The sequence below is a fragment of the Gobio gobio genome, assembly GCF_949357685.1.
Source record: "Gobio gobio genome assembly, chromosome: 4".
Lineage (NCBI taxonomy): Eukaryota > Metazoa > Chordata > Actinopteri > Cypriniformes > Gobionidae > Gobio > Gobio gobio.
This window is the reverse complement of record NC_137100.1, coordinates 63,062,469-63,075,150: the sequence shown is the minus strand read 5'-3', so window position 1 is coordinate 63,075,150 and position 12,682 is coordinate 63,062,469. Positions and strand designations below refer to the sequence as shown.

Here is a 12,682-nt window from a genome sequence, read left to right as displayed (position 1 = left end):
GGTGATGATTTTAGGAAGATAAATATAAAGAGATGCAACATCTCAGAACACCTTTTAAACCTTTTTAGGAGAAGTTGTGTCTATAAAAAAGCAAGTTGCTTGTATGGAGCTGGTTAGTCCTAACTGAACAATGCAGTCCATCTCAACAAGTATGATTGCTCAATAAACAGCATGAGCTGCCCACACAAACAACCGCCCATCAGTCGTGCCATGGCAGCTGGCTTCCTCAACAAATGAGCAGGTAAATATCACATAAGGGTTAGGGAAAGACCACTGTCTGCAGGTAAATATCACATAAGGGTTAGGGAAAGACCACTGTCTGCAGGTAAATATCACATAAGGGTTAGGGAAAGACCACTGAGTTACTCGATTAACTCGATTACAAAAACTCCATGATGAGGCAAAAATTCTGCCTCGAAGCCTCGTTAAATTCCTATGACGCGCTCTATACGCGCAGGGATCTGATTCACACGGACCACTGTTCAATGTTCAGGAAGCACACCGTAGCGCGTGATATATTTTGAATTTAGTTGGCGCGATGGCGGAGAGTAAAGATGTCCATAAACGGCAGAGAATATCTAAAGTTTGGGATCATTACATTCTTAAAAAAGAAGAGAACAAGGTGCAATGTGTCTGTTGCAAAGTAGACTTGACATTCCACAGCAGTACGACTTCAATGGTAACGTATCCTAAGCCTATAAATTGATGTTCGCTGATTTTAATCCCATACTGTATTTGTAGCGATGTCGTGATGCGGTTTGACTAGATATGATGTTTAGCTTTGATGTTTTTAATTAGTACGGTATTCACGTTCAATTGCAAGAGTATAGCCTAAAAAAAAGAACCTCCGCTTCACACACACACACGCGCGCACACACACACACACACACGCGCACGCATGCACCCTCGTCTCTCACGCGCCAGTCAGACCAATCGCGGCAATGCATCACATTTGCTTAAACTTTTATGTAGCCACGCAACAATAATTTCAGCTTGCATTCACTGTATACACCGGGACGTGATGTTGTGACGCGATTTTTCGAACGGATGCTTCACCTAAAATGCACCGCAATGCAAGTGATGCAAGCCAAATGCAGCGTTCTATTGAAAAGGAATGTATGTATTTCTGCCGTACCAAACTGCAATGAAGCAACTGGTCTGACTGGGGCATCACTCTTCCTCATGCACGACACACACACACACACACACGTTGCTAGATTACCATAGCAAAAAGGCTCACCCCAGAAATTATATATTATTTGTTAGTAGCCTAATGGTAAATGCTGCAGGTGTAGAAATCTACATAAAACAGATATTTACTTTGATGTCAGGGCTAGATTACAGCATGAAACCTGTTGAGCATGTTAATAAATCAAATTGCTTTTCCTCTTCATTTTGTTCTGCATTATTTGTTTTGGTTGTTTAAAAAAAAATGTATCCGATGAATCGATTAATCGATCAAGTGCTAGATTAATCGATTACAAAAAGAATCGATAGCTGCAGCCCTAGACAACATCCACATCACTCATTGGCCATGGCAATATACACCACAATATGAAAACAATACATTTCTATTAGTGTTAGACCGATATATCGGCCAGCCGATATTTGCGATTTTTACGTGTATCGGCATCGGCCGATACAAGGCTGCTGCGTTTGCCGATATTTTTTCCCTGCATTATTTACAGACAGGCGTCCACAGGGCAGCTCTCACCGTCTTCAAACTGTCTTGCTCTCCCTCTCTCGCGCATATTCATCAAAATCAATTGAGAATTGACACGATGGTAAAAGGTCGAAAGACCGAAGTTTCACGTGGAGCATTGGGAGATTTTTTCCTGAATTACCGCTGGTGTTGCTCTACAAGAGATTAAGTTAAGTGCACATACACTCTAAAAAATGCTGGGTTAAAAATAACCCAAGTTGGGTTGAAAATGGACTAACCCATCGATTGGGTTGTTTTAAGCAAACATTTAACCCAACCGCTGGGTCAAAACAACCCAATTGCTGGGTTAGTCCATATTCAACCCAACTTGGGTTATTTTTAACCCAGCATTTTTTAGAGTGTAACCATTAAATTACTAGTTTGTAAATAGTTTTAAAATGAAGTATAGTACAGTCAGTGTGCACTTTATTATGCTGCTTGCTTGTTGATACTGCGTGCAAATAGTGTAATTATTTTATTTATGCTTAAATATTTATTTTCAGAATTTATTTTCACCAATGAACTCTTTTTCTTGTTCTACCTCACCTGTTTTTTTTAGTTCAATAAATGTTCCTTTTTTAAATTGTAAATTTTAAATTGTTATCATCCTGATCATTGTGTCATTTTTATGATGTAAATTGAGAGAGCAAAAAGCAGTATCGGCTCCAAATATCGGCTCAAGAAAATCGGCAGCCCGTATCGGTCATCGGCTAAGGCTGATGAAAAAAAATCGGTATCGGCACTAAAAAATCCATATTGGTCGATCCCTAATTTCTATAATGAAGCGCGGATGCGGCTTGAAAACAACGTTCTAATGCACTGCAAGCGGCGAGTGCGCATCGCTCGTCACTTCAAGCGAAGATCGCGCTGTTCTTGTGAGTTTTCGAAAGTTGGAACCTAATATGGTCATCAGACCAAATTTCTATGAGGCTCCGCACCTCCTCACTACTCCTCACTCCGCGAGCTGCCATGCTAAAGTGCAGACTGTCAACAAACACTTCCTCATCCCATAATGCACAGCGCAGCTGACTACGGCAGCTGGTTTAGTCCAAAAATGATCAGTACTTTTTGCAGTTAGGTCTGACCACGTTCTCACCACAAACGGTGTTCTCACAGAGTTCGTATGAAAGACTACCTCTTCTTCGGTACGCTTGTTTGGTCCGCTTTTGGTGTGCACTCGAGTGCGATTGCTGCTTTCACACCTGACCAAACGAACCGCACAAAAGGGGAAAACCAACTCTAGTATGATTCAACCGAACTAAATGAGGCAGGTGTGAAAGCACCCTAAGTCTTAAGGCCGGACATGACGACTTGCTTATTTATACACCAAATATCATGTTGTATACTATTATTATCAGTTATATTTTAATAAGAGAATGCACAGAAAAGAAGTCTGAGGGATATTTGTTGGGATTCAAATGTCTGAGAGTTGAAATTTGGGACTTTTTTTAATTAAACCTGGAAAATAAAGTTTTCAAAAGACGAGGAATAGGGTCTTATCTAGCAAAACCATCGGTCATTTAAAAAAGAAATTTAAATAATAATAATAATTTATTCTACTTTTTACCCTCAAATGTGCGACTTCGGCGTTGTACTTCTTCACGACGTATGACGGCATCAAATTGGAAAGGTCATGTTCGTTTTAACACTGGGTCATACCCATTGCCCACTTTGCTTTGTGATACAACTTGTTGCCCTTTTTTTCCAGGTCAGAGCACACAGCATCATGCAAAACCAGTGGAGAGGAAACATAAATGCAAGGCCAGGGGGTAAGAAGTGGATTAAAAGTAAAACCAAGGCTTGCTAAAACGTTACTACCTCTATTTTTGTATTTCCTGCTTCCTGTTGTAAAAAAATTGCCCCAAAGCTTTGTCGTTGTCCTGCTCAGTATCAGCTGACTTCTCAGTAGATATAAAAAGAAGTCGGTAACCATACAATTTGTTTAAATGCCCAATCCCACGACTGAGCAATAATACTTTGAAAGCACCATTAATTAGCTACATTAATAATCTGTGATGAAAATGACAGGCATAGTAGGGATGGGCAACTGTGGTCGAGTAATCGAGTACTCGAACGTGACAGCGATCATCGATCATGAGAATATATTTGTCTCTTTTTTTTATTGGTTATTGCGTCGTTTTGCGCGGTACCAGAGGTCTGATTGGTTAGCGTTATACAGCACGCCTCATGACCGCGGCGACATAAAGTGAAAGGCGCGCACTGCAGTGATGTCTGGAATCACTGATCATTGAATGGTTAGTGCAAGATGTGCAGCGCCAATCTGTCATAGCCTACATAGCATTATAATGAGAACACGATGGAAATATAATGCTGTAAATGATCTGTGCTTAGTTCCCGGTGTATCAGCTGATCCATAGAGAAACTAGCGAGAACACTCAGACTAGCTGTGAAGTTCATGTGCGCATTCGCGTCCTTTTCTGCAGATGCACGTTGGAAGATTACTTTTATGTTGTCTATCTGATTAATCTAATATAAGAAGCATTTGGTTGAGCTTAATAAGCTAGCAAAGCGCTGTCGTTATACCGGCTGTTCATTCTTTTCAGTTTCAGCTCAAACGCATATTTCATGCTCGACATGATGGTTTAGAGACAGTCATATTCTTTTCAGATAAGCTATTTCTTTCTCAGAATCATTGACATTAGTAATGCAGCACTGCTATACTGTTCTCGTATTTTTTAACAGTAGACCTAGTTTATTTAAAGTTGTTTTTCGTTATGAGTTCGAAAACGCGCAGTGATGTCTGTAAACACTTCGATCATGAATAATACAATTAAGTGCATGATGTGCAGAGTCAATCTGTCAAAGCATTATAATGAGAACACTATTTTAATAAAATGTTTCTGTGTGCTTTCGTTGTCCGTGTATCAGCGTTGTTAAGGGAAGAGCGCATTCAAAATGTTCCCTTTCAAACCATAGCCTGTAAAATCTAGCGCGCTGAAGTTCACGTGCGCATTCACATCCGTTTGTGTTGATTTATGTCGTAATAGGTTCATAATAATCTTCATATTAATATTGATATAGGGTGCGTTTGGTTGAGTTTATTAACCAGCTAGCAAGCTCTGCAGGGTGGTGTTATTTCACAGTTTCAGCTCAAAGGCATTGCTCGATATTACTGACTTGGTTATTTGAGATGGTCATTTTATAAAGATGTTTCTTTTTCAAAGACATTTATGCATCATAATCTAGCAGTTATCTTTTGTTTTATATGTTCATGTTTTCATATACCTGTTTTCATGTCACGTTTGTATTTGTCAACAACCACTTTCATAACAGTATTTTCATTATCTCAATGACGGACATGCCCCGCCCCCTGCACATGCCCCGCCCCCGAGTACTCGTTTTTGAGACCTATGGATGATCGAAATGAGAAATTGACAAAAATGCCCATCCCTAAGGCATAGCTCCCTCAAAAATGTCATAACATCTGTACAAATGTACAACTCCATTGGATCAATATTGAAACCCTTCTTTTTGGGTTTAAAGGAAATTTGAAATTGATCAAGGCGGTTTGATATTGATAATTAAACAATTTTATTTCACTGTAAACAAAAGACAGACAGCAATGCCTACATTAATTTGAACTAATTAAAAGACACTTTGGAAGGATATCTGACAAAGCGATGTCATTGAAGAGCTCAGACTTTAGGGGTTTGTCCAAGGGTCAAACCTCAGACTTCTGTAGTTTGATATTGAACAGACAGAAAGACACAAGTAGCTCACTGTTAGTGTTGGAAACAACAGACTTCTCTCTCTTTCTCTCTAGCTCTGATGCTTTGCGTGTAGACTACAGCGATTCTGCCATTTGAGAAGACATTTTAGGGGTGGAATGGGTGCTATCAACAGACCCTGCTTTCACACAATCTCGCAATCCACACAGGAAGCTTTGTTAAGCTCTGCACTGGAGTGACGACAACGACTGGTACAGCCAAAGGAAACACAACAACCCCACTTCTTTTGTTGCCAAAGTCAGATCATGTGCGAGTTCCAAACCCAAAAACACACAAATGCAATGGTGCAAAAATGTTTTAACGGCACAAAACGTCAGAAACTGGGCGTGTGATCATGAAGTGTACTTTCTAGGGTGTGATGTGACGTTCATGTCAGGATATTCATGAGGTGCATTATGTGAACATTAATCCTGATGATCCTATGCTATGCTGTGGCATTTCCCCAAAAGGTTTGGGGAAAGCATTCTCAGGAGAGATCCTACGAAATGAAACAGATGTTACAATGAGGGCGTTGATACTGTACGCAATAGGGATGCAACAATACAGTTAGTCCACTGTTCAATACACACCTCGGTTTTTAACCACGGTTTTCGGTTCGGTTCGGTTCTGATGGCTTGTCACATCAGTTTTTTGTTATTCTATTCTTTAGGCGACAGGAACAGCAAGAGCTTAAGGAGAAAAAATACAATTTTTTTTTGCAATACTCTTTCTTTATTTTACTTAAAATAATTGAAAAACCTTACTTAAACTTAAAACTTTACTTAAAAAAAAAAACCTTGTACACATTCCTAGTGTATTGTATAATATAAAATAAATATATATAAAGATTTACACTGGCAGCTCAGAGCTGTACAGCAGCATTTAAGTATGAAATTGAATGAATGAATGTAAAAATAAAACACTACATAGACTTCACTATAAAATATACACTGATTCTTATTAAAGCTACTGTATTAGTTTTTCAGTCAAGAGCAGTGAGTGATTTTCTCTCTGTCTTTTTTTGTTGTAACATTAAAGGGATATTTCACTCAAAAATTTAAATTCTGTCATCGAGAAATGAATACAGGTTTGGAACAATATTAGAGTGAGTAAATAATGACAATTTTATAGGTGAACTGTCCCTTTAAGGACAGCGTGTTCACTACTGCACTGCTGTCAATTTAAGACCTCCGTGCATCTAATATACAGACACGCGATTTTACTTTCACTTTAGACATAACCGACTGTGTTTATGTTAACCTTGTGTGTATTTGACAGTATTAGCGCAGTTAGACGACTACTTAGTCCAGTAATCACATGTTTGACAGGCTTTTAGTGCGCACGCTCGGAAAAGCGCATGTTAAAACCGCGCACGCGAATGAGCAGCAAGGCTTTAAAACACATGCAAATAATGAACTTTCTTGATTGTGAATATCTATAGTGTTCCGTGAGTATAACTCTACCACTGACCTGTGATGTGAATGTATGTCGCGTTGTTCAGTATTGGGATGGAGGCAAATGATAGAATTTGTAGAAAAATAATTAATTAAATACGAAACCGAAAAAAACGCAATTCACAAGCTCGTATTGAACCGTGAATGCCGTACCGAACGGTTCAATATTATATTGAGAATTGTGGCATCCCTAGTACGCAAACACATTCTTAAGGCCTGTTCACACCGGGACGATTTTCGCACGCGTTTATCGCCGACGTTTAACGCCTCGGGACTAAACAATGGGCGCCAATGTGAGTGTTCACACCGACGCGCAAAACGGCAGGCGTAAAAGCGTAATTTTTAAAAAAAACGCCTTGGGTTCGTTTTTTTATTTTGACGCGGCGTGTAAAAAACTGTCCGACCAATGAGATCGGCGCTTTTGTTCACGTGCCTGGAGCTGCTGAAGTGACAGTAAAACACGACTTGGTGGCGCTCAAGCACAAAACGGTCTTGCCGAGCACACATTGATACGACGAAGAAGTAGTAAGTAGACAAAGAAGAAGATGAACTGCTAATGCTGCTTGCCAGTTAGCAAAAAGTGTGTGAATGGTTTTGTCCATATACATAATATGTCTATGGTTTTGGCAAGCACGTAAATACTGTCTCTCTTCTCCTTTGTGTGACAAGCGAGTGTCAGAGACTTAAAGTGCCGCAGCACCATCTTGTGTACCGGGAGCGCATCGACTGAATGTGCACGTTCACTCGGCACAGCGCCAGTGAAAATCGCTTTGGTGTGAACACTCAAGACGCGCCGAAAAACGTCACGAAAAACGCTGGCGATAAGCGCGCGCGATATTCGTCCCGGTGTGTACAGGCCTTTAAAGTCCCACTGAAGTGCCCTGAAACACGCAGTATTATTCAAAGTGTTGATGGAATTTCCACGGAAACAGGAAGATAGGGCGGGGCATATCAAACAGCTCCTCCCCCTTTTTAAAACAGCCAATAGTGTTTAGTTTATATCACAGCTCGGCCAGAGCCATTGAGCTCGGTAAAGCTGCAGTTTCCTCATAATCTCCTCCATATCGCTTTAAAATACAGCATTCTGTGCAGAACTCAAACGGGTCCGAGACGCTTTCTGGTCTGCACCGACTAGATCACATGATCCGCTCTGTGCTGTCGTGTCTCTGGACCGGAGCTGCGACAGGTCACGTGACACTAACATGCAACCAGACTTAATTCGCCCCAATAGAAAACATATTTACACTATCTGAATCGTTCCCTATCCCCTATATAGTGCACCATGTGCCGTTCCCCATAAAGAAAAGAGTAAATGTGTGAACAAGTGACAGATTTCAGCTGCAGCTTCAACGTCTGTTTATAGTGTAGGGGGCGGGGCTTCAGATTCTAGAGAGCATTTGATTGGACAGAAAATCTGATGAGAAGCTGAAGTGCTGAGTGATGTCATCAAAATCATTGATCCATATTAGCGGATCTGAGAGACTACGTTTTGAAAGCTTATATCTTCTAAATGTGAATTTTATCATTGTTTTGGAACACACAAGCTTATAGGCTAACATAATCATACTAAAAGCCAAAAACCTTGATATATAACCCCTTGATATTTCAGGTGGAATGATTACGTAGATTTCGCCTGCATAGCTGCAAGCCTTTAAATGTCATGTTCTGGGAAAACAACCACACCACATACAGATCATATTTCTCCCAGCCTGTTACACCTTTGAACTGTGGCCACCATGACGAGGGATTTTCCACAACTGAGATGAACATGGTTTGTGTGTAGGTCTACAGGGCTCTTTGTTGATATTAACTCTAAAGAGAAGTACATCCAACATCGGTCTAGTATTACATTTCAACAATTACACAAGGCCTGTCATGTTACAGCGGTCCGTTTTACTCACATTTCCCACATTTACGTGCACTGTTTGGGACACAGTTTCTGAGCGCACACACCTGAAACAGGCGCACATAAAGCCACTGCTCATACAGTGCGTGAGTCTCGAACTGAATTCTTTTCGGGACACTTTTTCTGAGCACACACACCTGAACACAATACATGAGTACTGAGTTCTTTTTGGTGTCTTATTGGGCTTGAACGGTCAAATACACACAATTATGTGTCAAAATGCCCACCTTTGCAAGTATCCTCATAAACACAGTCATTTATGTCTCAAGTAAATGTAAACAGTTGAGAAAGAAAGCGCATGTATATCAGTATATTAGATGAGTGCATTAGCTCTTAAAGTGACAGCAGCCTAATAAACCTGCTGCCGTCTGTGTCCTTAATATAAATCAAACAAAAGAAAGATAATCACTCACTGATCTTGACTGAATCACTTCTGTAACTTTAATAAAAAATAAATGTATATAAGCAGGGCTCTACAATACATTTTTCTTGATTTAAAAAAATTAGGAGCACAGTCAAAAATTTAGGAGCACTTTCTGATCAATAACACGCATTCCAGTTATAACTTTCCCATTACAGGACTATTTTTGTCCCTTTAAATTAATGTCCAGGGGCATTTTTACCATTATAAGAGCAATGTTTTCTAATCTTATTAAATATATGGATCCTCTTATCAATTTCTTCAATTAAAATAGAAAAGTTGTTTTTAAAACGTTAATTTAAACAATAAATTCAGTTAGAGCAATACGACACAATCAGACTGTTACCAATCTAATTAAATCAGCATCAAAAGATCCATCTTTACAGTGTAGAAGTGGCACAGCAGCTCTATCTGAAGTGTTGTTCAGACTGTTTAAGATGACGGGACGTGCGCAGCTAATGGGTAAATGTTGTATGAATGTTTTAAATATAAGTTTATGAATTTAGAAATGGGTTATGTTCAAGTTAAACTTTAAAAGTTTGTTATTTTAAATAAAAAGTTCATGCAAAGTATAAATATGAAAATAAAACCGCCAGTAGGTGGCGTGTCAAGTCTATGTGTGAATCATTGATTAAATCGTTCAAACGCAGATTCATTCGAATCAACCCGCTTGGAGATGCGCAACAGTTCTGGTGTAGTTTTGATTTTCACAAAATAGACCGTATTGTGGCTAAAACGTTGTTACTTAACATCAGCTTGTCTATTGGACTTTTGTACAAGGTCAGTATACCATTTGCAATCATGCCAACTCGGAGCAATAGCAGTCCGTAACTTTTGGCGCTCTGGCACTAATAAACAGAATTGCATGCGTCTCGCGGAAGAACATTGTAGCCGGATCTACTTCTCTCTGTGTGTGTCTATGGCGAGTCACGCAGGGACGGTGCTCCTCCGCAGCGCTGCGACCCAAACTGGAATAAAATAGTCCGAATATAAACACTTATTATATGTGTACCGTAGTGATTCAGGGTAAGATAAAAACACGGTTTGGAAAATGGATTCATGATGTACTCTCATATATACATCTAGTAATTTTTAAACACGAGAAGTTGTGGACTGAAGCTGATAGCCTAAAGATTAAATCAAGAACTCATACGGGGCTTTTTTAAATTATTATTTAGTAATTCATTTTTGGTGGCATTTTTGCCCCAAGCCCCCGTTAATTTCCGACCTTGTTTATGATAATCCAAATGTGGTATTTCTAGTTAATTTGGATTTGGCTGCAAATAAACATCAGCGCGAGGCGTCTGGTAAGTGCGCATGGCCGCGTTACACCCGTTTGACCTAGTAAACAATCTGCGAAGTCTAGTCCGTTACACACGTTTTTTGCACTTGCTCTGCTGACAGAAGGCATGACAAGCAGTCGATCGCAGAACGAAACGCAACTGTTGCTCAGTCAGTGTTGATGCACTTTGGCAGTTGTAGTTTTTATTCCGATTGTATTATAGGCCTCATTTATTCATGAGAATCGATCGGGTCACTCGCACTGGTGCGCCTAAATATTTTTTCAGTCGCACGCAGTAATTTTCAGGCGCAAATGCGCCCAAAATGGTCGCTATGTAGAGCCCTGATAAGACTATGCAGTGTTTTTGTACTTTTTTCCATTTTTGCTCTGCACTTTTTGTTTGTTTTCATTCAGTATCCAGCGTGGGCCAATCTAGTTATTGTTATCAGTAAAATTCACCATCGGTCAACCTCTAGTCTCTTATGCTCAATACGGCTGCAATTATTTGATAAAAAATAAAGTAAAAACAGTAATATTGTGAAATATTATTTAAAATAACTGAATAGATTTTAAAATTTCTGTGATCAAAGCTGAATGTTCAGCATCATTACTCCAGTTTTCAGTGTCACATGATCCTTCAGAAATCATTCCAACATGCTGATTTGATACTCAAGACACATTTCTTATTAAAAGGTCCTGTTCTTCGTTATCCCATTTTTCAAACTTTAGTTAGTGTGTAATGTTGCTGTTAGAGCATAAATAATACCTGTAAAATTATAAAGCTCAAAGTTCAATGCCAAGCGAGATATTTTTTTGACAGAAGTTCCCTTTCAAAGCCTACAGCGAACGGCCGGTTTGGACATCCCTGTACTTCCTGCTTTAATGACGTCAGTAGAGCAGTTTGTCGACTAACCTCCGCCCACAAGAATACGCAAAAAAGGGGGCGTGGTCTTGTTGCTCTCCCACGTGGAGAAGAGGAAGTGTTGCGTTCGGTTCGGTTCGGTTGCGTTTGTCGCCATGTCGTTCAGACGCTGTTATTTTCATCCCGGAGTCAAATCACCTTTGTTTGGCCTTCAGGGGCTGTAGTTTGAGCGCGTTCATCTCCCCGTTACGTTAACCTTTCCGGGCAACGTGCGCTAAGCTGCTGTCCAATCACAACACGGGAACCGCTGGCACAATCAGAACTCGTTACGTATTTCTGAAGGAGGGACTTCATAGAACGAGGAAATTCTCAGGCCGTTTTGAGGACAGTGAAAACAGCGGTATACAGATAAGTAAATTGTGTGAAAAATACTGTGTTTTTTTACACATGAAACATGAACACATGTTATATTGCACACTGTAAACACAATCAAAGCTTCAAAAAAACACGAAAAACCGGACCTTTAATATCAATGTTGATTTATATACGACACAATCAGCTCTTATAAAAATAAGCATCTGCTAAATGAATTAATGTAAAAGTGAAATGTAAATATCGGCATTATAGTGGCCACTAAGAAACATATTCATCTATAACTAAAATGCTGTCTAGGTAGGCAGCTCACTAGGTATTTAAATAAAGCCATAGTGTCTCATGTAGAAACAGCATGCTAGGCACTAACCCAAACCCCCCAAAAACTAGAAGAACAGATGTGATTTCTTGACAAATGCTTTAGAGGAACAAAGAGTTTTACTTCCTTATGCTCTTTCTATCTTCGCCATCTGCATGACTATATTGAATAGCACACTCACCACATCATAGCCGGTGGGAGCTCGGTTTCTGGAGGCCACAACCCCAACGCCAGTGATCGGGTCCATGGGCATCTCTGGCAGGGCGTCTGAAAGGTCCCGTACCTCAGGCATCATGGAGGAATTCTGAGGAGACAAGAGTGTTGTTAAAACATTTACACAGTAAACAACGAGCCACTTGACAGAACATGCCAGATCAGTCTAAATAGTGTTTGTTTTGTCTACAAAAGCAAATGAGCATACCCTTTGCTAGACTCCACCCTTGGTTACGATTGCTACCTCACAACATCCCATAGGAATGAACTGGGGATTTCCATGAACAGCATGGTTTTTTAGTAGGATGTGCTAATAAAGCGGCATTTTTTTCTCCCACTTGTCTTTAAAGAAGTTAGATTATGCAGCAATGCGATTAAAAACTACAGCGACTGCAATGGAGGCGAACTCGCACTGAACTAAAA

At 39.9% G+C, this 12,682-nt stretch overlaps 1 protein-coding gene across 2 annotated transcripts in view; it reads right to left on the bottom strand.

Annotated features, from left to right (window-relative positions):
• Window positions 1–12,682, bottom strand: part of mvb12ba (multivesicular body subunit 12Ba) — a 55,559-nt gene that overhangs the window by 24,754 nt on the left and 18,123 nt on the right. For both annotated transcript variants that reach the window (XM_079815913.1, XM_079815912.1), the window contains exon 2: window positions 12,228–12,350. In XM_079815913.1, the coding sequence (XP_079672039.1) occupies window positions 12,228–12,341 (114 nt within the window). In that variant the 5' untranslated portion in view covers window positions 12,342–12,350. The remainder of the gene's footprint in view (window positions 1–12,227; window positions 12,351–12,682) is intronic.